The sequence below is a fragment of the Macaca fascicularis genome, chromosome 17 (assembly GCF_037993035.2).
Source record: "Macaca fascicularis isolate 582-1 chromosome 17, T2T-MFA8v1.1".
Lineage (NCBI taxonomy): Eukaryota > Metazoa > Chordata > Mammalia > Primates > Cercopithecidae > Macaca > Macaca fascicularis.
Window position 1 is genome coordinate 5,730,183 of NC_088391.1, and position 26,855 is coordinate 5,757,037.

Genomic DNA, 26,855 nt, shown 5'->3' on the forward strand with positions numbered 1-26,855 from the left:
GCATTTGGTCCAAGAAAACCCTTCCTTTCCTCCCAAGGGAATACTTGCGTTTGCTACAGAATTTTCTCTTTTCCTGTATCATCATTTCAAATTTTGTGGGTCCTTTAGGACTGTGTTAAGCTTTGTGTGGGCTGATAGCCAAGATGGAATTTGGCTCTTAGAGAATCAACCTGTGAGAAATTTCGGGGGACAGTTTATGCAACCCCCTGCTTACATTGCTAACCCAGTTGTGTGGGATAAATTTCCAAAGGTTCACCAAGGAAGAAGATGTAATTTTCTGTTGAATCATTATGCCTAAGACTTCTGAGCTTGAGTCTTCAAGAAGAAATCATTTATATATGTATATGATTTGGATAATTTGTAGCTGCAATTTCGCTTGCAAAACAATTTAGACATGTATCATTTTCTGCTATTTTAAATTCACCAAATAAATAGAAAATATTCATTTCTAGATATATGGCATTTTGTACATATTACAAGCTGTTAACTGAAGGAAAAATATTGTATGATTCTGTTTCTGTGAGGTACATACAATAGGCAAATTCATAGACACCGAAAACAAGATAGAGGTTACTAGGGGGTAGAGAGAAGAGAGAATGGAGAGTTATTGTTTAATGGGTATAGAGTTTCTGCTGGGGAAGATGAAGTTTTGTTTATAGATAGTGGTGATGGCTGTGTAGCATTGTTGAATGTATTTAAAATGTAATTGAATTCTATAGTTACAAATGGTTAAATGATAGATATTACATGTCTAGTTTACCACAATACAATTTTTTAACATCTAAGAAGATACACACACACATCACACACACACACACAAAAAAAAATATAAGCATTCATAGGCTTCAGATTAATTTTGTCTCTTCTCCCTAATTTATTATAGAATGCAATAGGAAGAAAACCAATGATAGGTTAATTTTATTTTAGGATTAAAAAAAATCTTCATGGATTTTGTCTGGCTTACCATTTGAGGTAGAAGACTCTTCATGTGTGCAATTCTTTATAACTCTTAGAAAATATTTCACTACTAGGTTTACTTATTTGTAAAATCTAAGACCCTTTTTATGTTGTTTCATTATGGGACAAGGTTATGTTCAGGGTTGGATGGTTCTCAGGTACAGGGGAAGGCAACCTTGACTTGAAGCTAAATTCTCACAGAAAGCGCTTTTGGGGAAAATTTCTTACCATTTTTGCAATGCAGGCCTTGAGGAATGTGTAAATTCCTTAAGTTCATGACTTCACTGAACTATAATTTAATGTGCCTTTTCTTTTCATGATAAGAAGTAGCCATGTGAATAGTTGTGATTTGATTCCATAAAATTCCTCTTAAGTCACATTCATAAGACAGAGAAGAAAGTAAAAATATTCTTGTGGAAGTCGTCATTCATTTATGACTAAAAAACCATAAAACTATAAAAAGAGAAAGCACATAACTGCTTCCTTCTTATGATGATATAAATCAATCTCAATTTTATAGCCAGTTGCCTATTTAAAAGGGATGCATTAGAGACACTGACATTAAAATAACCCCAGGAAAAGGCAGCTTGGTTATCCCCCTGCCTTGAACATAATTCTGGAAGTGCTAGCTCATGCAGACAGGTGAAAATTGAAAGTTTGTATATTGGGAGGAAAAGGGAAAACTTCTCATTTGTGGCTGATATAATTGTCGACATTGAAAACCTAGGATAGTCAATGGCAATTCAGAGAACTAGTAGGAGCTCAGTGACAACTGGATATTAACTTACAAAAATCAATGTTTCTGCTTACATCCCAACAAGAAACTACTGTAAAATGTAATGGAAATAAGATTCCATTCATAATATAAAAGGCAATAGATAAAATGCCTTACACAGTACTTCATGTACAACGGTCACCAAAATAATTTTTGAGCAAATAAAATAATTAATAGACATATGCTAGGTCTTATATTTAGAATATTTAGAAGCTTTTAATCCATAGGAAGACACACTGTTTTCTTAGATGGGAAGACAGCATTATTTTCCCACTAGTTATAAAAGTGCTCTAATACCAATAAAAAAGTTTATGTTTTTTCCCAGAGAGAATGAGAATTCTATTAAATACATATCCAGGGCAATTCTGGTTTTTGTTGCTGTTCAAGAGTAATGGGCGAGAGATGCACTGCTTTACAGGTATTGAGAGGTTATAAACCTAAAGAATGGACACTGCATAGAACAGATATCAGGGAGGGGAATGGGAGCCTGGAGATGGAAGCATCTTCTGTTTATGGGGCCTGAGGTACAGCAGTGAGGGAGGCAGAACACAGGCTTCCGGAGGATCTTGCGGAGAGAGGCGGAAGCACCTGGGTGAAGCAGAAGCACCTGGGTGAAGCAGAAGCACCTGGGTGAAGCAGAAGCACCTGGGTGAAGCAGAAGCACAGGGGAGGTGGAAGCACTTGGGCAAATGGAAGCACGTGGGTAAATGGAAGCACTTGGGCAAATGGAAGCACGTGGGTAAATGGAAGCACTTGGGCAAATGGAAGCACGTGGGTAAATGGAAGCACTTGGGCAAATGGAAGCACGTGGGTAAATGGAAGCACTTGGGCAAATGGAAGCACGTGGGTAAATGGAAGCACTTGGGCAAATGGAAGCACTTGGGCAAATGGAAGCACGTGGGCAAATGGAAGCACGTGGGTAAATGGAAGCACGTGGGTAAATGGAAGCAGCTGGGCAAGGCTGAGGCTCCCGAGGAGGCAGTGTGTGCTGAGGCACAAGGAAGGCTCTTCCTCTTTTCTCTCCCCATCTCTTGAGCTGAAGCGTAGGAGCTGCATTCCAAGAGAAACCCAAGGATTAGTGCGCGCGAGAACCGGCTTGGGGACTCCAGACCAGAGCGGTAGGAGGAGGAGCTGAGGTCCATATTAAGGATCTCTACCCTGTCCTACAGGGAGCAGTAGGATGACTGGATGTTAGGCGGGGATCTGCTTGTGTGAGCCCTGGTGCCTGTTGAAGGTGTTGTGACTGACACTAATCCCGCCTCACGTTTGCAGCCCACAGCCCCTTGCATTCAGGAGTTCCTCACCCTTCTGGCCGTGTGCCACACGGTTGTTCCTGAGAAGGATGGAGATAACATCATCTACCAGGCCTCATCCCCAGGTGAGGACTCTGGCCGGGTGCCCCCGGCTGGCCCCTTCTCAGGAGACCTGGGTGTTGCAGTTATTCTTGGAGATGCTGCCGTGTAGTCAGCGCCATAGATCCAGCTGTCTTTTGTTGGCCTCGTCCTGAGGCCAGGCTGTGGCTACAGGTGCAAAGCCGTAGAGAGCCCGGGATGGGCTCTCCTGACTCTCATAACCCCTTTTTTTTTTTTTTTTTTTTTGAGACGGAGTCTGGCTCTGTCACCCAGGCTGGAGTGCAGTGGCGCGATCTCGGCTCACTGCAAGCTCCGCCTCCCGGGTTCACGCCATTCTCCTGCCTCAGCCTCCCGAGTAGCTGGGACTACAGGCGCCCACAACTGCGCCCGGCTAATTTTTTGTATTTTTAGTAGAGACGGGGTTTCACCGTGGTCTCGATCTCCTGACCTTGTGATCCGCCCGCCTCGGCCTCCCAAAGTGCTGGGATTACAGGCTTGAGCCACCGCGCCCGGCCTCTCATAACCCCTTTTTAACAGCAAAGGGAGGACCCTGGTTATGTTGCATTTCCTGGCAGAGGTGATTGGGCTTGACAGAGCTCTGAAGAAAGAACAGAGCTGGCGGCTTCCTCATCCTCCCCGCCTCACAGATTTTCTTCCTGCTGGGGAAGCTGTGCATGGGGGTTCTCTTTACCTACTTCCTGGGGCTTGGGAATCCCACAGCACAACTAAAATACTGCCTTGCTCAGAGGAGGTGTTTGGTGGGAGCCATGGGACTATGACTTAGGTTTATCGGAGAGAACTTGATCCCAAGCGAGAGTAGCAAGAATAGAAATCATTCTTGTCCTGGTGAATTAGCATAGATCCAAGCCCTCCACCTAACAGAAGTGCTCATTTCAGAACCCTGGTGGTAGGAAGAGAAAGCGCTTCTCTACCCCGAGTCCTCACTACTGCGCAGATAACACCAGGCCTCCTTCAGTAGAGTGGGTTTTGTTAATTTGAAAAGGGACACTGAACAGAATTCTATCGTTACCAGTGATGTGTCAATGTTTCACCAACTCCCAATTGACAGATGAAGCTGCTTTGGTGAAAGGAGCTAAAAAGCTGGGCTTTGTCTTCACAGCCAGAACGCCGTTCTCAGTCATCATAGAAGCGGTGAGTAACACGTGTGTGCACGTTTCAGATCACCTACTTCTTGAAGATTGTGCATGTGAAATGGCATGTCTGTTGTAAATGATAGCTGAACTTCTCTTTTGGTGAAAAATCAGACCTGTGAAAAACTGGAGTTAATATGATTGTATGAGCTTGTTTGAGTTGTTTGGCATTGCAGTACTGTTTCGCCCTTGAGGATGCTTTTCCACATGTCTTTCATACACTGATGTGAAATTATTTGTAGCAAAGAACTTCACAAACCTACTCTTTGTTCTATAATAATTGGGAAAATAACTTAGCGGTCCACTTGTCTTTGAGGGCAGGTTCTACGTCTCTTTGTAGCCTCAGAGCCCGAGTTCTTACTCAGTGAAGCCTCACAGTCTCTTCAGAAGTCTCTTCAGCTGGGGGAGGAGTCAGAGTTAAGATCTGTCTCTCTCTTTTTTTTTTTTTTTTTTTTTTTGGGATGTAGTCTCTGTTGCCCAGGCTGGAGTGCAGTGGTGCTATCTCGGCTCACTGAAACTTCTGCCTTCCAGGTTCACACAATTTTCCTGCCTCTGCCTCCCGAGTAGCTGGGACTGACTACAGGCACGTGCCACCACGCCCGACTAGTTTTTGTATTTTTAGTAGAGACGAGGTTTTGCCATGTTGGCCAGGCTGGTCTCAAACTCCTGACCTCAAGTGATCCACCCGCCTTGGCCTCCCAAAGTGCTGGGATTACAGGCTGAGCCACTGTGCACGGCTTTGATCTTTTATTTGTATGAGGGATCCCCCCCTGCAACTGAAGTCAAGAGGTTTACATATTTTCTGATTTTCTTCTGAGTTTCCCTACTTACAGGCCAAAGGGAGAAATTTAGTGATAGAAAAATAATTATATCAACAAGAAGATCAAATACAGACCTTTGGAATGGGCAACAGGGGAAAATGGTGGTTACGACTGGTGAGGCAGTGGTGTTTTTCATGATAACCAGTTAGAAGGGCTGTTTTATTATTGTCTGGATTGATGATGAGGGTCTGGGGCTAGTCCCTGCCATCCCTTGCCTTTCCCTACCCCTCCATTTGGGGAAGACTTGGGGATTATAGTTTTTGGCTTTGTGGATGCATCCTTAAATCCATAGACCTTTAATGCATTTGAAATTCACTTCCAAATGGTATAATGACTTGATATTGTTCCTGACTTGGGAGTACTGTAGTAAGTTTTGTCTTTTAGTTATATGCAAAACCTATAAAATATCATATCTTATACAAAGTACCCATTTATTGGCATCTTCAGTTTTTTATGGAGTACAGAGATGAGTTCATTTGGTCATGTTTACTTTTACTATGCTTATTTTAGTCAACAGGGAATTTAGCTTAGGGAAAGGTACCACCATTAAAAGTAGAATGAAGTAGTGATTGAATATAGAATTTCCCTTACAGAAGCTTTTTAAAAATGAGGTCTTTTCTCCCCTTCAGTTGGAGGAGAATTTTAATCTTAGCCGTAGGATTTTCAGTTGTGTGGGTGCTGCACGTCTCTGCATTTGCAAAAATGGAGGTTGGGAGCTTGGATCATAGGTGAGAGAGACAGAAGAGAACAGGTGCTTCCACTTCACTCACAATGCCAGGTAAATGTGGAACCTAGAGAGCCTATTGGTGTCGTCCTCCTGGTGTTATATGCTGCATTGACCCCTCTTTGTTACCTCATTACAGTTTTAAGGTCATATTTCTGGGGATCACAAAAGACTACCTGATTAGTTAGGACTTGTAAATAAAAATAATAAAAAGAATCCTATTCAACCATTCATCAAACCACCAATTCTCAAATTTAGGTTTTGCATATGAGTAAAAGAACAAACTTACTGCTGTACTACCAAGTCAGGAACAAATTCTCAAATTGCTACATATTTACATGAAGTGTCCTCGCCAGTAGTCAGAACAGCCACGTCCATGGGCTGCATCTGGAGGTGGCTGGTGTAACTGGTGCGGAGAGGAGGTGGCTCCTGGGAATGGCAGCGCTGGTGCTGGGTGGTGGTAGTAGCACCGAGTGTCTTCTGAATGGGAATATGATGGAAAGTTGGGACAGTCTGTGGAAAAAGGGAACTCGGAATTCATGGTTCCGAAGAGGTGAATAAAGATTGAGGAAGCCTAGGTGAAGTGGATCATTAGTTGTTTTGTGGGATGCAAAGAGAAGGAGTGGAGAGTTGTGGGTGTGAATGAAGATAATGATTCCGTCATATACTTGGTAATTTGAATGTGTTACTTCATTGATTACTTCTCTGAACCCTAAAAGACAAGTGCTTTTGCCATGCATAAGAAAGTCACACACTTAGAGGCAGAAACTGGATTCAAACTCACACGTATCGGATGCCAAAGGTCAAGTTCTTTCCACTACGAAGTGCTGGGGAAATGGAAAGATTAGATTAAAAATTTGAAAATAGGCCGGGCGCGGTGGCTCATGCCTGTAATCCCAGCACTTTGGGAGGCCGAGGCGGGCGGATCACAAGGTCAGGAGATCGAGACCACGGTGAAACCCCGTCTCTACTAAAAATACAAAAAATTAGCCGGGCGCGGTGGCGGGGGCCTGTAGTCGCAGCTACTCAGGAGGCTGAGGCAGGAGAATGGCGTAAACCCAGGAGGCGGAGCTTGCAGTGAGCCGAGATCGCGCCACTGCACTCCAGCCTGGGCGACAGAGTGAGACTCCGTCTCAATAAAACAAAACAAAAACAAACAAAAAAAAATTTTTGAAAATAGCGTACACACCATCTGGAATTTTTAGATGGAAAAAAATTGTGAATATTGACCTTCTAACTTGAAAGAACCCAAAGAAAAAGAGCGTTTGATTGATTGCTCTGTGACCAGGTACAGATGCACCATCTCTTTGTCTGCAAATTCAAAACCCAATGCCTTTGAATTCCAAAAGATTTTTTCCTAAGTTTGGTGAATAGATTTGGCAGCAAAACCTAATCAGAAGCGGTGAGGCTGTTTATGATCTTTATGAATGTCACTTCCTGTGATATGCATACATTTTGCTGGAGAACGTGGATGTGCTGTATAACAGCATGTTATCCCAGACCCTGCTGGGGACATTATGGTAGATGGTCTAGAATATGCGTATATTTTTATAAAATTTGTAAAATCCTGAATTCAGAGGCGTAACTGGGCCAAAGGTTTCTGACGGACCTGGGCAGCTGGTGTCCTTTATCTGCATCTCTTGGAAATGTCTACACCAGTCAACTGTTAGGCCAGCCTTAGCACTGAAGAAACATGAGAAGCTTCCACCAGAAGAGGGAGCTCTGACCCCACCAGACTTGTGAGAAAACAGTACATGTTGCAAAGGGCTAGAAGGTGGGAAGAGAGAGAGCCTAAGTCTGTTTGTTTTGGAGACGATTGCTTTGAGATTTTAATACTCTGCACCTTGGGTAAGAGCCTATTTTTCTTCGTTTAGATGGGACAGGAACAAACGTTCGGAATCCTTAATGTCCTGGAATTTTCTAGGTATGTTTCTCTTTCATACATTTGAAATAAAATAATTATATTTCCCAACTTCATCAGAGTGTTTACATGATTGCATGGTATGATTCAATATACTACTTAAGTATTAAATGTAATAAATGTATCTCCATAAACTCTTCTCCTTGGAATTTGTAACTTTCATTAAGGAAAGTGAAGCAGGTTATTTTTCTTTGCTTTACTCAAGAGAAATGCTCTACTTCCATGTCCTCCTTTTTCTTTAGATTTCCAGAGCCTGATGTTCTTGCATCAGCAGCTGCAGACATGTCTGAATAGTTTGGAGCATGTGATGAGGGCATTATTTTCATTGGCGTTTCCCAAGTCCCATGAGGTCATTCCTCTTACTCTATCTGAGCACTCCTCTGGAGATCTGAGAAACTGACAAATGATGACAGATGAGATCAGTTCATCTCATTAGAGGCTGGGTCCACGTAGGGCAATTTTCCTGGACTTATTCGGAAGCTTTCTTCCCCAGTACAATTTTGAAAAGTAAGACCCAGGAATATTTGTTGGACTTTTTTGTTCACATAGAACATTCATTGTTATAAGGAAACATACCTTAATTTTTTGTTTGCCTCTTTTTAACATGGAATTGTCAGTACTAAAGCAAAGTTCTATTGCTATCTCAAAAGCATCTTTTCCTATGATTAATATTAGGTGGATTTTTCAATAACCTTTGTTAAACGATTCACAAATCGTTTGCTCTGTTTTATAAGCTATTTTTTAATAAGGATTAGTTTTTTATCTTTGTGTAGGAAATACTTTCTAGCCCTAGTCTTTAGTTTTAGGACCGCAGGCTTGGACTTGGAACCATGGGGAGGGGAGGAGGGATGGTTGATGACGGTGGTGGCTCATGTAGGAAGTGGTGACAGTGTCCCTGCGTGTAGAGGTGAGCGACGTGCTAGGCATCTCTCCAGACTGTTTCGTGCCCCATCTTTTGTTGGAAACTGTGCAGTGTCCTGTGACTGCATTAACTGGGACGAGCAGTTATTGGATAGGCGAGGCGGAGAAAAGAGAGTTAGATAAAAACAGGTGAATATGGATAGAGACACAAGGATGTATTAAAATGTATTTATGGGAGAATAAGAAGGAACAGAAAGATAATTTGTGGTTATAGTGGTGAGTCTATTTGTTTTTCACGGACTCATCTCTTTCCCAGTGCCAGTTAATCTTTGTAATACTCCCTTGAAGTAGTTGCTTTACACATTGAGAAACTGAAACATGGGTTTTAAGAACGGCCAGGAGTGCCTACCTGTAAGATGGTTGAGAGAGAAAGCAAATCCAGGTCAGCTAGAGAGCTATGGGTTAGGATGTGGGAATTTATCCAGAACTGAAGAGAGACTCTCCCCCACTCTTAGAGACTTATAGTCCATCGGGAACCACCACACTGAAAGGCCACCGAGATGGGGGGTGTAGGGCCCTCTGTAGTTGGAGTGTGCTTCAGGAGGTTGAAATGTTGTTGGCAAAGGAGGATCAGAATGTGTAGAAGAGAATGGTGAGTCCCGTGTGTGCTCAAAGCCTGGCGGTCGTGCATGGGAGGGTTGGTGGGAGATGAGGCGAGGCTGCACAGGTGGACGGAGAGCAGTGAGAAGAATTCGTAGGCGGTGGAGACTCACTGAGGACTCGGTGGGTGAGAATGGGCCAGGAGGAAAGACGTGTGAGGAAGTGTAGATGCTGTGGTGAGGGGAGGGAGAGTTCCTTGGTGCTGAATTGGGAGTGTTCTGTGGATTTGTGGTTTCTTTCACTCCAGTTAAAAGATGACACAGGGAGGAGCTTCCGAGTTAAGTGGCTCTATACTGAGTCTCCCACTTTTGTACCTACTGGGCAAGTTACTTAATAGCTTAGAGGTGGAAAATAAAGAATATTTTTAGAGAGTAGAGTCAGAAGTCAATCGGATGTGGACTGTCAGTGCTAGAATTCTCCTTTTCTGTTTTTCCTACTGCAGATAGCGGTGCTAGTTCGTTTTCATGGCAGGGAAAGAAATAGGCATATGTTCGTTAGATGTAAATAAAAAGAGTAGGAGATACACAGTTAGGTCCTACTTTGAAGAAAAAGGCAGGGGAAGATAGACCTTGGCCATTTTTGGGAGCCCCAGACCATCTTTTGTTCTGACTGGTGTTCAGTTGGGGGACGTGCATCCTGTAAACAGACCAGTGAAGACTCTTTTATTTTTTTCACTCTCCCAGTGACAGAAAAAGAATGTCTGTGATTGTCCGAACTCCTTCAGGACGACTTCGACTCTACTGTAAAGGGGCTGTAAGTACCGGAGACGCCGTGTGCACAGCAGACTTCTTGGCAGCTTTGTTAATCTGCTGCTTTTCCTAACTGCTTTCCTCATCACTCCCTGACTGCTTGTCCAGAGTGGAAAGGCTCTTTCAGGTGGGCTGTGAAGCTGCCTTTGTAGTCAAAGCCCACTGAAGATAATGGTGGTTCAGGGCAGTGTGGCAAAGATGGTCAGTGCAAAGCTTACCTTTAGCCAGTCGTTGGTTTCAGAAACAGTGACTCCATGTGTCATGCAGCATCCTTGGAATATGAATTCTTCTTCCAGTTTTACTAGCATCGTGTTTTGACTTTGGGAAGATAAAGTAATTTGTGTTGACCTATGATAATCTTAAGTACTCTGATATATATTGGTTCTCTAGCACCTCTTCTTCTCAATTGTTATTTTTTTTTCATACATTATAGAGAGCCGTGTTGTAGGTACAAAGGCAATGCCCATGTGTAGCTGCATTATTACTGCCCCTGTTAGTCAGTTTCCTAGGTCAGGCTTTGTGTCCTGTATACCTTCTAGTAGCCAAATCTAAATGGTTTATTTCAAAGGAAAGATGTTATTGCTTATGAATCTTAATTTTAAAACTAGATCCTGTTAAGTCGTAGTCTTATGTATTGAGGGAAAGAATTATTAAACTTATTTTATTTGACTATGTCAAGAATACAAAGCTCTCCTAGGATTAATTAGCGGTTGACAGTATTACTAATCTTTACCAGTTGTGGCAAGAAGGGTGGTTTTATTTGAGTACGTGATGACTAGAGCTTTTTACAAATGAAGGGATGCATGGGAATTCTAAAGACATTATATTTGGACTTGCTAAAGAATTCTGTGTTTATGGTAAAATGAATTAAGCTCATCTAGGTTTTGTTCTCATATGATATATTTTTAAAGCTTTTTGTTTATTCATTTGCTATTGTGTTCTAAGTACCACATCGAGTACAACAAGTGTCAGTGTGAGGTGGTAGAGGAGGGCTGTCAGTATAGAAGAGGTACATATGAAAATGCTGCAAAGGTGTATTTTATTTTTATAGGATTTAATTCTCTCCAAAACCAAACTCAGTTTTAAAAAAATTTTTTTAGAAGCCTAAAACTATGCAATTTGTAACATATTTGATGGATTATCTGTGGGATCTGGTCCCCTAACCCTTCTTGTCAGTCATGGAAATAGTTGTAGGCAGATGAGCTGTGCACCTGTGTTTCTCGACAGAATTGAGTTCAGCGCCCAGTGGGTTGTGCCCTCTATGCTTAGGATTGCCTCCTGTGTTGGGAAGCAAGGTTGTATTTGAGTAACTTAGGATGTGCATTTTACCCTTTCCCCTTCTGCACAAGCACCTGATAAACTTTGGGATATGAGTTTTGCGAATTTTGGTGAATATAGGCCCCCTTGTGTTCCGATGATTCTCCCGTACTTCTGGTTCTCCCCAGCATATTTTTGTTTGGCTTTTAAGATACAGATTTTGGTTTTGTTGGACACATTCATACCCCATTTGTTTTCCAAAGCTCATGCCTGAGCCCAGCCAAATGCTAAATTCCTACTTACCCACTCGGGCATTCTCATGCATGTTAGATAAACAGAAACAAAGCCGTGCTTAGCGTGCTGGCTGGAAGGTTTACTGAAGGGTTTGCCAGTCACAACGTTTCCCTATTTTATAGGATAATGTAATTTTTGAGAGACTTTCAAAAGACTCAAAATATATGGAGGAAACATTATGCCATCTGGAATACTTTGCCACGGAAGGTAAGTGGAATTTGGAAATGCTGTTTTTGGCCATTGGAGCTGTACTTTCAAGCATGTTGTCTTGATTTCCAGGAGCACATTCTTCCAGTGCCTGCCCCATCCCCTCCTGTGCTCATGGCAGTGACAAGATGCATAGCCAAATCCAAACTCAGTTACCTGTAGATGCCTCTGTGGCTCATCAGCAGTGGAGCGGAGGGAGAGGCAGGCCAATGCACAGCGTGTAGAATCACCTTTAGTTACTAGTCCCTTTCTCAGAAAACTCACGTGGTTATTTTCCTGTCCCTCTCTTGGTGTCCTTATGTCACTGGCTTATCCGTGACTTAAGGAAATAATAATTCATGGAACCCATAGTGAGCAGGAAAGGAGTTCTCTGGAAGGCCGTAAACGACACTGGTGTCAGGGGTTCCTGCTAGCGAATGTCGTGATAGCTGGAGCCACGCTGAAGTGCTGACGGCTGCTTTCTGGCCTCTGGCTCTGCATGCACATGTGAGTACAACTGACACACGTGCATGGGTGTGGCTGCCTGAAAGCCTGGATCTTTCATGGGATAGCACATGGGGCCTTTCCTTGCTGTCTTGAAACACACTTCCCACCTCCTGCTTGCTGCTGAAACCTGCCTACTGTGCATGGATCATGCACAGCTCCTGAACCTCTCTGCCATGGAGAATTCACTCTTCTGACTTCTTGTGCTCTCAGACTTACAGAAGAGGTAGTTTATATTAGAATACAGGAGAGTTGTTTTTACATTTCCCTTGGTAGATGTGGGAGTGTTGAATTAGAGTGACCTAAAGTACCGAGTCTCTTCAATTTTTTTGAGCATGCTCATGGGAAAGGGAGCACAGGCTGTCCCCTAGGAGGTCACGCGTTCTGCCTGCCTCCATTCACCGGTGGCTGTCTTGCAGGCTTGCGGACTCTCTGTGTGGCTTATGCTGATCTCTCTGAGAATGAGTATGAGGAGTGGCTGAAAGTCTATCAGGAAGCCAGCACCATATTGAAGGACAGAGCTCAACGGTTGGAAGAGTGTTACGAGATCATTGAGAAGGTAACCGCACCCAATACAGCCTTTACAGCTCCATGAGGAACTTAACCACCTATTTCACAAAGTCTTTGACCAGGAATCCTTTCACTATGTAGGGATGTTCTCTTTTCTTGTGTCTTAATGGACCAGTAGCTCTGAGTCATTTTCTTTGCTTTAGGAAGCACTTGATTTGCATGGTCTCTCTGAAAGGTCTAGCCACCCTCAGCTAAGCATTATTGATAGCTTAAGAAATATCAGGTCAAAAACAGCATCAATGACTTTGCTTAAGATTAGGCTTAATGAGATTAGCTCACGCTGTTGAGTTACAGGAGTGATCAGAATGCTATGGAGGCTGGTTAGATGTTGTAATGCTAAGCTTCCTCCACTAACTTACTCTAATGATACTTAAGCTTTGCAATGGCTACTCCACATTGTCTACTTTGATTTTACTGTTGTTGTTCTTTTCAGCTTATCGTAAGGCATTAGCTCACTTTCAATTTATTGGTTTCCTTCAAGTGTGGGAGCCAGATTTCAGCTTTTTCTGTTTCATGTTGGCAGCCATAGGGCCATCCAATTTCCAGTTTCTATGACTTCTTTTTTTTAATATAGAGATGGGGTTTCCCTCTGTTACCCAGCACCCAGGCTAGAATGTAGTGGTGCAGTCATAGCTCACTATAGCCTCAAACTCCTGGGTTCATGCTAACCTCCCACTTCAGCCTTCCGAGTAGCTGGGACTACAAGATCATGCTACCATGCTTGGCTAAGTTTCATATTTTTTTGTAGAGATGGGATCTTGCTATGTTGCCCAGGCTGGTCTGAAACTCCTGGGCTCAAGTAGCCCTCATGCCTGGGCCTCCCAAATCCCAAACTGCTGGGATTACAGGTTTGAGCCACCATGTCTGGCCCAGTTTCCATAACTTTGAAAACATCACCTATTTACTTTTTTTCATTCCTATGTTTTAAAAAATTCTCCTCTGCTTTTTTATACTCCGTTTTTGGTTTCAGTTTTATATTCAGTTATGTATATTCAGTCATTTTAATGTACCGAATTAAAATGAACTGAATAAAACTGAATTCAGGTGTTTATTTGCCCTGTTTTACTGGAAATAGCCCACATTACTTTTAGAATTAGAAAAAAGTGATTAAATAGGTGACGTGCGTATGGTGGGTGCTCAAGAGGTAGCTGGATCTTCCCACAGTCTGTGACCAAGCAAAGGTGCTATATCCTGGAGAGACTAGGATGTGGGTACATGGAGCAGGCCCTTTGTGTAGTCTCTGAAATCTGCCAGACCAGCCGGCACAGCACAGGCAGCCGGAGGGAACCACACATCCACACCCATCCTCAGTGTGACCTGGTCTGCCCTGGACCTTAAAGAGCTCCAAAAGGGGCACCGTTTTATAGCTACCCTCAATCTTAAGATACTTGGATGTTTTTTTTTCTCTCACTGTTAAATCCTTAGCAGCACAAGTCTCTTATTCCTATTTTGCTGTATCATCTAGAATTCTCATCATTTGTTAAATGTGATATAATGTACTACTCATTTGTGGACTGAAAGGGAGGGCTCAGGTACTGTCAGTGTCCTTGGAATAACCTGCCCATCTGCTCTGCTGTAAGATGGTTTCTGTTCTAACAAGCCCCTGTGTCGAGAAATCAGTGAGTACTGGGCGGCCTGTGTCTGTAGAATGAGTCCATCACTGCAAGGCATTTGGAAATGCCACCCATCCAGATGCCATCTGCAGACACAGGTGTAAAACAGGAAGTAGAACAACTGTCTCAGAACAGTTTGATTGCCTTTCTTTGTCAGAATGTATTAGTGCTGTTCTTAAGTATGTGCCAGTCTTTAACTGAGGATATTTTTTCAATCTAGAATTTACTGCTACTTGGAGCCACAGCCATAGAAGATCGCCTTCAAGCAGGAGTTCCAGAAACCATTGCAACTCTGTTGAAGGCAGAAATTAAAATATGGGTGTTGACAGGAGACAAACAAGAAACTGCGATTAATATAGGTAATGATTTTTACAAATAGTTTCCTGATGCTGGCTTTTGTATTCTAGTTTTTCGAGTATCTTGTAAATGTGTCTAAATGTTTCTCAAATTCATTGACACATGGTGTTTTATAGGACTCTTCATTCACAAGGCTAAGAAAAATTGACCCGAATCAAATGAAGATGACCTCATTCCTGTTACAAACATTAAAACCATCAGTTCCTAGAAAAGAGTTAGACACACGTACATAGGGCATAGAATTCAAGATTTGACAGCTTCGATTTTCTTGTTGCTTGCTTCACAAGATTTTAGTGTGAGACTAAGAGAGCATGTTTTCACTAGGTTTAAATATGCCTTATTATTTTATGTAATTATAACCATTTTAATGGTTTTGCCCATTAATGGACTCTTCTAAGAGCCTTGTGTCTTTCCCTGCCCAGCTTGGTTGACAACTTCCTTGCTTACAGAGCATCACAGAGATGAAAATTGAAGAAAAGGAATTTAAGTCAGGATAACTATGCCATTGTTAAAGGAGCACATTTTAAGTTTGAAAAGGAGTTGAAGCTACTCGTTTTTAAAAAATCTAATCTTGATTATTTGAAATATTTAAACATTATCTGGCACTTTTTTTTTTTTGAGACGGAGTCTTGCTCTATTGCCCAGGCTGGAGTGCAGTGGCGCCATCTCGACTCACTGCAAGCTCTGCCTCCTGGGTTCATGCCATTCTCCTGCCTCAGCTTCCGGAGTAGCTGGGACTACAGGTGCCCGCCACCACACCTGGCTAATTTTTTGTATTTTTAGTAGAATTGGGGTTTCACCCTGTTAGCCAGGATGGTCTCCGTCTCCTGACCTCGTGATCCACCCGCCTCAGCCTCCCAAAGTGCTGGAATTACAGGCATGAGCCACCATGCCTGGTCTGTCTGGTACTTTGATCACCATTATGGTGTAACAAGACCCGGTGCATATGTGGTAAAATGAGCACATAAGGACTGCATAAATTATAATATCTCGCTAGAAGTAGACTTTCTTTCTTTCTTTCTTTCTTTCTTTCTTTCTTTCTTTCTTTCTTTCTTTCTTTCTTTCTTTCTTTCTTTCTTTCTTTCTTTCTTTCTTTCTTTCTTTCTTTCTTTCTTTCTTTCTTTCTTTCTTTCTTTCTTTCTTTCTTTCTTTCTTTCTTTCTTTCTTTCTTTCTTTCTTTCTTTTTTTTTGAGGTAGAGTCTTTCTCTGTCGCCCAGGCTGGAGTGCAGTGGCGCAATCTCGGCTCACTGCAAGCTCCGCCTCCCGGGTTCCCGCCATTCTCCTGCCTCAGCCTCCCGAGTAGCTGGGACTATGGGCGCCCACAACCGCGCCCGGCTAGTTTTTTGTATTTTTAGTAGAGATGGGGTTTCATGGTATTAGCCAGGATGGTCTCGATCTCCTGACCTCGTGATCCACCCTCCTCAGCCTCCCAAAGTGCTGGGATTACAGGTGTGAGCCACCGCGCCCGGCCAAGGTAGACTCTGTTTCTGTATCTGGTTCTATGTCTGTGCTCTGTGTGTTAGGAAGAAACCTACTAGAGCCTCTGTATTCGAGTGACTAGTGCTCTTCAGAGGAGTGTTCTTGGAATATTCTCAACAGAATCCAATGGTGTCCCTTTCCTGAAAACCTTGCCTTGGAATCGTCTTGGTCTCTTATAACCTCGGGTGTAAATAATACCTGCCGTCTTGGGTAAATTGCATTTTTTAAAAGACAAAAGCCGTGTAATCGTTTCTGGTCAGGGATATAGCTGATTAAATGGAAGGTGGGCTCCCAAACAACTGAAGTTAAGCTCACAAGAGAGTGACATAGGATTCATAAGCAGTCCCTGAAAAACCAGCTGTAGATGTTGTCCCTGGATTTGTGCTGGTTGTCACTCAGATGCATGGTTTTGGAGAAGAGTATGATGGTATTTTAGTGCAGAATCATCACTGCTACTAGAAAATACAAACCCAAGCCTACAGCCCTTTGATGATGTGTCGGCCAGCATTTTTACAAATGAAGAACACATTTGCTTTTTGTATACTATGTTTCTGTGTAAGTATGTAGATTGGCCCTTTACGTGTTATGTTTCATATAAGTTTGGCCTAAAACACCTGCTGTGGATCTGTGGCCCCTGTTCATCACAGATGGCATGCTAAGTTGACTGCCACCCTGAAATACTTACCTAAAATGTAGGTGGCATGCCTTCCACCCTCTTAGAGCAATGTGAAAAAAGAGTGGGTAACTCCTCAAGTTAAAATTGAGCTGTATGATAACTTTAACCTGCAAACAATACCTCAAATTTGCCCTACTATCACAATATAGCCTAGATAGAGTTTTTTGATGATGGGCCGTAAAATATAGTATCTTGGGTTAATAAAATGATGACTTTCTCAAAAAAAAAAATTGAGCTGTAAAGTGGTAACCTTTCTTAGTTTTCCACATCTTGAGTGTTCCTGCTGGCCTAATAACCTATGCATGTCGCTGGCCCTAGACTAAACTACCTTCAGTGTGTTCTTGGATGTGCCCTGGCTGGAAAAGGGCCACGGCTCCCTCTCACTGCCTCTCATCCACACTACACTGCCCAGCCCCTGGGAGCACATGCAGCCTTTTTTTTTTTTTTTTTTTTTTTATGTTCATTTTGTTATACCTGAGTCTATCTAGCTAAATTTGGGATAAACACTGAAAGGCGCTGAAAATCAACCCAGAAAACACAAATGGATTATTAATTGAAAAGACAAGTTTTGCTTGTATGTGATGAGGCTGCTCTGAGCCTTATGAGATAATTGATACCATTCCAAACAATTTTAAAAAAATAACGATTGTTACTATTTTTTACTTTTTTCTAAGAGGGTGTAGTCATATGTAGTGCTGGTGCCAGAACCACTCACATCATTTGCTATCTCTTAACTGATCTTTCTTAGCAAGTACTCTCCAAGACAACTAGAAGATGATGCTTTATAACCTGATGACTTTTTGTCAGTCTTACGTTTATCATGGAGGCTTTCTCTATTCACATTTTATCTAGTGTATCAGTCAGATTCAAACACATCTTGGGTGTTACCAAGTAAGCTTCTAACAGCTGGAGAATTGATTTCTTTGAGAGAGCTGTGTCTGAGTTGTTTCTTCACTTAGCCTTTGGAACTCAAGCTTGTAGCCCTGGGTGATGTTGAGAATTTAAATGTCGTTTTATGATTTAAGGTATCTGTTGAGCCTACAAATAATGCAGAAGGCTCAGGAAAGCATATACGTCCAGACGTTTTATTAGACTTATCAGTGTCAGACCACAGGTGGCAGCTGTCAGCAGCGTGAGGTCATGCTCTAGATACATGGGTTTCTAAGCCTTTTCTCGTCACATAGCCCTCATACCCCTGGTAGTATGAACCATTATTGACTTGTCTCCCGTAATACTTTACATTTTCATGCGTCCTGTGTGGGTTTTAAGGTATCCAGAAGATATTTGGGAAGATCAAGTATCTAGCAGTTCTCCTTCTAGATGAAAAAAGGGAAACAGAGCAAATTAATGGAGTGTCTGGCAAGTGCCAGGCACTTGCTTCAAGATCACCTTCAAGCACGAGTTGTGAAAACTTTTTTAAATCTTTACATATGAACAGTCTATAGCTAGGGGAGGAAATTCTGCGTTTCCCAGGGCTATACCCTACTTAATGACCAAACTGTTACTAGGTGTCAGGGCTCTTGACTTCTGGTGTGGGGCTTATTTAGAGGGATTCACATAGCTTTTGCAAAAAATGTTTTCTGAAGTTTGATTTAAAAGACCACGGAGAATGGTAGTATATTTAATCTATTCCAAGGCGCACATTGTTGTTACATGTTAATGTCCCTGAAATGGGGATGCCTTATGGTTGTTGACTCTTACTCTTTTAATTGACAGCATTATCTTAGTGGTATCTACCGTAAGAGTTCATCTGTAGATTTGGCGACATTAATTATCTTTGGTGTTTGGGGGTGTTGGCTCTTTTTAGTGTTTTTTTTTTTTTTTTAAGTATATCTATCTCATAGTTTGAGAATTTATTTTTAAAGCTTAACATTTTGTTCATACCTTGGAAAAAAAATACACTTAGTCAAATCAAGTACCAGGACATATGTGTCTCCTATGAGCCAGTGAATTTTATGTAGATAGACAATCATCTTGTGCATAGGTTTTAGTCGTTTGAAATGGTCTTGTTGCCAGAATCCTGCAGCACTGTGCTTGAATTTATGCTAACTAGGTGTGTTTTGAGGAGCTGGCGATTTTCTCTTCTAGCTTAAAAGTTTGGCATCAGCTGGTCTAAAGTGAAATTTCAGATGTAGCCCTGGTAAATCTCGCAGTGGTCATTTCCTTCTTACCACTGGATAAAACATCTATTAAATAGTTATGCAGTAGATGTGGAGTTTTCAGAGTCTGTAATTTTTTTTAATGGATGTAGGATGAGTGAGAACAAAATCCTAGTGTGTATTCCATTTTAAAGTAGTTAAGTTGGCATTAGCTTTCCTCTTAAAACATTTCTGAATTGAAATTTCAAGTCTTTTCCCCACCCTCCCTGTATTTTGCTTCCCATCATTTGATACTTTTAAACCATTTCTTACGGTCTTAGAGGTTTATTTTTAAAACGTTAATAAATTCTATTGTGTATATTTAAGGTAAACAATAGGATGATGTGAGATACATGTAGATTATTTTTGAAGTTTAATTTTAGGAAGTGACTCAATATGTCACTTGCCCTCCTGTAATTGCCCGTACATTTTCTTGTTCGTTTAAAGGAAGGTGAGTTGCCATTCTCAGGTGAAGCTGGACTGTGAGGGTGGCAACACTGGTACTGCTCTCAATCTTACTGCTGGTTTTCATGGAAGATTCAGTCCTGTATTTCTTGATGACCTACAGCTGACATTGCCAGGTGCTCCACGATAAGCTTGGGGAACTTCCATTCCACACTTGGGGCACGAGTTAATTGAGACAAGTCAGAGAATGCAATAGATGAGGAAGCACCAATTGTGCAGTGTAGATGTTAATCATGACTGGCTTTTGTAATAGTTACTAGCAAATATTATCTATTGTGTGCCAGATACTCCGCTAAGTCCTTTACATATGTTTTATATTTAATTCCCTTGGAGAATTTAAAAGGCATTATCCCCCTTTAAAGATAAAACTGAAGCACAGAGAGATGAAGTAACTTAGCCTAGGTCACACAGATATGAGAAAGCTGAAAATCTTGAGCGCTTAACCACAGCACACAATGTTCATTTCTCAGAAGGAACAATAGGGGTTGTAAAGGACCAGAAGAGTCTTCCTGGATGAGACACGTTTAAAACTTGAGCCTTCAGAATTTGTTTAAAACAAAAATGACAGAGAATAGAATGGGCCAGGATGTCCCATCTTGGGGAGGAGCCATGAGGTGAGGCTGAGGCAGCGCGTTCTTCTGTGTGGCGAGGGTTCCTGAGAAGGGCCTGAAGGGGCTCGAGGGAGAGGTGCCCAGGCGTGTGCTCCATGGCCAAGGCCTCAGCTCCCTGGTTCTCTGGATGATAAGGGGCTCTGGACGGGCTCCTTTGATCCTACCTGGAATAGCCTAAAAGACCATCTTTTAGGCCGGGCGCAGTGGGTCACGCCTGTAATCCCAGCACTTTGGGAGGCAGAGGCAGGCGGATCACAAGGTCAGGAGATCGAGACCATCCTGGATAACACGGTGAAACCCCGTCTCTACTAAAAAATGTATAAAAAATTAGCCGGGCATGGTGGTTGGCACCTGTAATCCCAGCTACTCGGGAGGCTGAGGCAGGAGAATAGCCTGAGCCCAGGAGGCGGAGCTTGCAGTGAGCCGAGATGGTGCAACTGCATTCCAACCTGGGCGACAGAGCGAGACTCTATCTCAAAAAAAAAAAAAAAAAAAAAAAAAACCATCTTTCATCATGCGTTCTTGTTGTCTGCCAGTGGTTTTCATACGTGCAGATACTGACTGACTGACTGGATTATCTGTAAAGCTGTTGAGAACCAGTCACATGTTCACTGTGGATTGGTACCATGTTGAATCCTGTGATGGGTAGCTTTGTGGATTCGTGATCTCAGGATACATGGTTTGTAAGGATACATTGTTCTGACTTGTTCAAAAATGTCTCCAGAGAAATCTGGATTTGATATCAAAACCAGTGTTCTCCGTTTTCAAGGAGGAAACTGGTTGAGAGAGCTGAGAGATTTCGTTTGGTAGTATTTTCTAGTGTGAAGCATTATCTTATTGTATTAGAATCAAGTCCTGCTGTAAGTACCATAGACTCTGTAATATTTTGGTTTCTTTGAATGTTGATTATACTCAGGTAGTAGAAAGACTAAACCGTTTTGTAGTATACTGTTAATTTCAACTACGGTAAAAAATGAAATCCCAGAGGTTCTCCTCTCAGTCATTTTATGGCCGTCTTGTTAGATTGCGAGATTAAAGAAGTAGACCTCAATTTACAAGTGTGGACTGACATTCTATACCTGGCTCTTCTCCAAGAGTTGATCTCATTTTATCCAAAAACATTAGAAATCAAGCACACCCAATGTGGATTGACACAATTTAATTTGCTACATTAGTTAAGCCACAATTAACTGGGTTAAACTTCCCTGGTCTGTCTAGTGCGAGTGCTCCGACTGATAATTCTCTAAGCAAAATCTCACTTCCGGATCCAAACTAAAAACAACAGTAGCAAAACCCTTACCCTGTTTCTTCTCAGAAGTCTTCAGGTTCGTACATTTAAATTCATGGAAGTGTCTGTAGTTTTTTTTTTCTCTTCCCCCAGCCATGGCTAGAAAAAAAAGACTTAAGAGTTTTTCCGTAATATCTTTGTGTAGCTTCAGTTGTCAAATGGCATTTTGCTTAAATTGAAAAATATAAAATAAAGCAGCAAGTGAGGGCTTAAAAATTACAGCTGGCTTCTGCAGCTGTTGTTCAAATAAAAAACTACCAGTAAATCTTTTTGCATTAGTTACACTAAATTTGTAACAGTCTACATTGCATGAAGTTGCTGGAAGTCTCTGGGGATGAAGAAAGAGTAAATCTAACATAGAGGGAAATGATTAAAGTTGCAATATCGCTCTTTGCAAGTGAAAAGAAAATGTAGACCTCCCTTCTGGACCTAATCTAAGAACTTATAGGAAAGAAGAATGCATTTGTAAAATTTTAATGGGAAACAAAGAGTTCGATTATTCCAGTCCTACCAGGCAGAGCTTTTAATGGCATTTTGAGAGGGTCTCACTTTTATCCATCACTGTTGTTAAAATACAGACTTGAACTAGTTTGTAAATGTATAGAAAATTGCTCCTTGTTCCCCCCTCCTTTTTTTTTTTTTCTGTTTTAGAGATTTAACAGGTATTTGCCCATGTGGTATTGTGATTTAAAATTATTCAGTTTGTTTTGGCTTTAAAAACAATAATGTGTTTGTTTTAACAAGAGAAATAATCTGATTCCCTTGAGATAACTGTTGTTAACAACCTTGGCTATGTCTTTTTCATGTTGCCTTCAAAAATTCACATTTGGATGAAAAGCCGTAATTTTGCCCTTTAAAATTTGATCTCGGAGGTGCTTTACAAAATGTTCTACATGGTGGTCCTTAGGAAGGATGTACTTTCTCAGATAAACAAACGAAATTTTTTTTACTGTTTCCTTCAATCCCTTCGTTCCCCCAAAAACCCACAACAGGGTTTTTTCTTGGTCTTAAGTTTTGTCTATCTTGAATTTCATTTTGTGCCTGTTGCGAGGATTTCTTGGGGATGAAAAGAGAACCTGCTAGTAAGTCTGAGCACGTAAATGCAGCCGTTCTGCTGCTTGTCCCTCAGGTAAATGCCGTCTTCTTTTCTAGCCATGTGAAGCGTCTGTGAGAAGGACGTCGTCTTCCCTGTCCTGTGAGGAGAGTCCTTGATCCCCGTGGCCGTAGGAACAGGACTAGCCAAGCCGTTCCTTGAGACTGTCACCTGTTTGCTTGAAGGCTGATGATTGATTTCCCTTTTCTATAATCATTAATCCGTTACCTTAAGGTGCTGAGACAAAACTAGTTGTGAGGGCCGATTTTCTCTGGAGGAGGATTTTTTTCTTGCCTTTTCTCAATGAGAGATTGAGTTGGGGTTTGGTGGAAAGCACAAGTGATCGCTAACCCCTCAAGGCACCGAGAGGATGGCAGGGTGATCTGAGAGACAGGCCAGTGCGCCGGTGGGCACCTCTGGTCTTGGAGTTGCTAGAGCCCTCTCCTCCCCACCAAGGGTGTGGATCGGAGGGGAGGCATCCCGAGAGGGGCTCGGCTTGGTCCGCGAGTGCTCACCCAGGGCGAAGTGTGGGTAGAAAACAACCCAAGGCTTCTTCGAAAATACGGTCTTCTGCTGGGAGAGAAAGCAGAAAATAGTATCTTGCTTAACCTGTAGAGATAACTTGACTGAAAAATGAGAAGGAAATTGTTAAGAACTAGGACTACTTTTGTTCCAAATAAGCCTTTTTTTTTTTTTTTTTAAAGCCTTTTTATAGTAACAACCAAAAAAAGACTTTTTTGAAACGTGGATTACTTTAAATTTTTCACAGGAAGAGTGACTCCCTCAGTGTATTCCTTTGAAACCTGTTGTGAGAACTGGCTGCTGTCTTAAAGGGAGGGAGCTGGCTATCCCAGTGGGCATGTGTGGGCTGATTGAGAGGCACCATTGGGGTCCACTGCCTTCCTAAAGTGTTCAGTCACTTTAGACAACCCGAGGCTTATCTTAATGATATACAAGGATAACAGAGAGAAAGAAAAATCCACTGAAAATTGGAAAGTATTTATTTTAGCCTTTAGTTATAAAGACATTCCCAACTGGTTCTATTCAATCTGTCTACAAGAGTCAAAATCAATGTACTTGTTCTACTCCTCACTGTTACCCTGTTCCTCTGTGTGAGCCAGTAGGCTTAAAGTGGCAGAGAGAATCGAGGAGGTTGAATTTAAGGAGCTCACAGAAGGAAAGAAAAATTCACACACGTTGTCTCTTCCCGCACTTCAGGGTATTCCTGCCGATTGGTATCGCAGAATATGGCCCTCATCCTATTGAAGGAGGACTCTTTGGATGTAAGTAGTTTTTCAAAGTTGTATTCGCTTTGCTCTAACAGTATTAAACTCTTTGTTTCTGCTACCATTGATAATCAGGCATCATGTTTTGCTAAAAAACAATTATGAAAAACTGTTTATTTTCTGTTATTAATATTTATGAATGGATGTCAGAAAGCGTTATCTTTAAACATCAAAACAGCAAGCTTAGACTACTGCCTCGTGATAATACTTCTATTCATCTAGAATTGTGCATTTAAAATGGGATGGTTTTGATCTGATTTAGCTTTAATCATTAAATATGAAATATTAATGGAACCTATTATGACCTACATTAAATGATGATGGTTAACTTCACTATGAGTTACTAAGGAGACATGTATGATTTTCTTTCTAGCACCGACCTTAGAATAAAGCTAATATTCAAGTGTTAAGCATTGTTTAAATTTATATAGTAAGGCCAGATTCAGGGGCTCATGTCTATAATCCCAGCATTTTCGGAGGTGGAGGCAGAAGGATCGCTTGAGCCCAGGAGTTCCAGACCAGCCTCAGCAACACAGCAAGACCCCATCTCTACAAAAAATGGAAAAGTGGGCCAGGCATGGTGGCATATGACTGTAGTCCCAGCTACTTGGGAGGCTGAGGCTGGAGAATTGATTGAGCCTGGGATGTGGATGCTGGGATGTGGATGCTGGGATGTGGATGCTGGGATGTGGATGCTGGGATGTGGATGCTGGGATGTGGATGCTGCAGTGAGCTGCGATCACACCAGCTTGCTTTCCAACCTGGGTGACAGAGTGAGACTCTGTCTCGAAATAATAATAATACATTTATATAGTAATAGGATACATGTACCCTTAATTCTCTGATGTCCCAATGCCGCCACGTGAACCCACCCCATCACGGCATAAAGCCACTGAAGAGACAAGCAGTGGGAGCTGATGTGAGGGTCACCAGCAACCTGTGCAGTGGTATGATATGAAAATACGAGTTGAACAATGAGATTCCATTTGTCAGAACTTTTAACAAGGGCTTTGTTACTGGCAGGCACCCATAGCACCCTTCGAGGCAGTATATTTAATACTTATATTTAGCCAATGCCAGGGGCAGGTGGCATGGCTAATTACACTTTTAAAGGGAGGCAATAAAGTACAGAGGTTTCTATACTTGCAAATTGAGAAGGCCATAATTCCTACCATGAACACCAGGATACTCTCTACCCCTTCATGAGACCAAGGGCAGGAGGCAGGAGAGAGTCCATAGTTCTGTGTGTTTCCAAGGCACCATTGGCGAGGAGGCCACCCTCTGGCGTGGGTGCTTCAGAATTCATCTTGGTACACCTCCTATCCTTGTTCATGTTGCTGCCTGCAGCAAGCCCAGAGTCCCAGCTCATACCTCATCTCCTGGAGTCTAATTCTCACATGCTCTGAGGAAACCTGTCCTCTACCCAAGTGTTTCAGTCTTCCCAGCACTCCCTCTCACACATGTCTTTGTTTTTCTCCATGGAACGTCTCATCATTGGAAATGCTACTTGTGTGTGTGTGTGTGTTAATTATTGTGAAATACATCATTTAATTGTACAGTTCAGTGGCATTAAGTATATTCATATTGTTGTGTAACCATCACCACCATCCATCCACAGAACGCTTTTCATCTTCTCAAACTAAAATTCTGTGCCCCTTTAAACAACTACTCCCCATTCCCACACCTACCTCCTCCTCTCGCAGACATTCTACTTTGTGTCTCTGTGAATTTCACAAGTCTAAGTACCTCGTATAAGTTCAATCATACAGTATTTGTGATTTTTATGACTAGCTCATTTCATGTAGCATAATGTCTTCAAGGTTCATGCATGTTGTACCATGGGTCAGAATTTCCCTCCTTTTAAGGCTGAATAATATTGCATGCCTATACCACATTTTGTTGATCCATTAATCCATCAGTGGACAGTTGAGGAGCTTTCAACATTTTTTTTTTTTTTGAGACGAAGTCTCGCTCTGTTGCCAGGCTGGAGTGCTGTGGTGCCATCTCAGTTCACTTGCAACCTCCGACTCCCTGGTTCAGGCAATTCTCCTGCCTCAGCCTCCTAAGTAGCTGGGATTACAGACACGCACCATCATGCCCGGCTAATTTTTGTACTTATAGTAGAGATGGAGTTTCACCATGTTGGCCAGGATGGTCTCAATCCAACTTTTGACTATTGTGAATAGTGCTGCTATAAATGTGGATATACAAATGTCTTTTTGAGATCCTGCTTCTAATTTTGGGGGACATATACTCAGAAGTGGAATTGCTGGATCATATGGGAATTTTACATTTCACTTTTTGAGGAACTGCCATACTGTCTTTTTTACAGCAGCTGCATCATTTTATATGGTTTGTGATTTTTCCACATTCTTGCCAACACTTTGGGTTTTTAATAGTAGCCACGCTAATGGGTTTGAGAGTAGTATCTCATTGGAGTTTTGATTTGCATTTCCCTGATTAGTGACAATGGACATCTTTACCTGTGCCTTTTGGTCATTTGTATATCTTCTATGGTGAAATGTCTATTCAATCCTTTGCCCATTTTTAAATCAGGTTTTATTTTTGGTGTTATGAAATAACTTATATTTTTTTCTACCTCTCTTTAGTCCCTTAGACTGTAAGGTCATGGTTGAAAACCTGATTTAAAAAAAAAAAGCCGGGCATCTCCACCTTCAAGACCTTGCTTTGTAAATATTATGCACTCAGTAAATGTTGGAGTGAAAGAACGAGCTTAAGATAATTTTCTAGTCATCCATAAGAACTTCTATTTAAAAGTCATGCTGATGAGATAGTGGCTACAGTAGCAATGAGGGGCTGAGCACACGTTGATGTGACTAAGAAATAGAAAATGAGTAAGCCAAGACAGCGCATCGGTGGACGGGAGAGTAGAGTGCTCCTGCAGGAAGACTCCCAGAACCCCTGGATGTGTGCACGTGCCTTATGAACACAGCCACAGTGTCTGTACTTGAGGCTTCCTTTTTTTCTGATGATTTTCTGGTTCAAAGGTATCTATAATCTCGAAAAAAGCTTCCTTTTTCTGGAGGTAACTCAGAAATGAGCCTCT

The 26,855-nt window shown here is 41.9% G+C and overlaps 1 protein-coding gene across 5 annotated transcripts in view; it reads left to right on the forward strand.

Moving 5' to 3' along the window:
* ATP8A2 (ATPase phospholipid transporting 8A2) overlaps positions 1-26,855 on the forward strand; it is a 651,919-nt gene that overhangs the window by 203,057 nt on the left and 422,007 nt on the right. For all 5 annotated transcript variants that reach the window (XM_045376972.2, XM_045376974.2, XM_065533079.2 and 2 more), the window contains 8 exons: positions 3,005-3,110; positions 4,154-4,236; positions 7,655-7,704; positions 9,906-9,975; positions 11,645-11,729; positions 12,632-12,771; positions 14,616-14,754; positions 23,721-23,785. In XM_045376972.2, the coding sequence (XP_045232907.2) occupies positions 3,005-3,110; positions 4,154-4,236; positions 7,655-7,704; positions 9,906-9,975; positions 11,645-11,729; positions 12,632-12,771; positions 14,616-14,754; positions 23,721-23,785 (738 nt within the window). The remainder of the gene's footprint in view (positions 1-3,004; positions 3,111-4,153; positions 4,237-7,654; positions 7,705-9,905; positions 9,976-11,644; positions 11,730-12,631; positions 12,772-14,615; positions 14,755-23,720; positions 23,786-26,855) is intronic.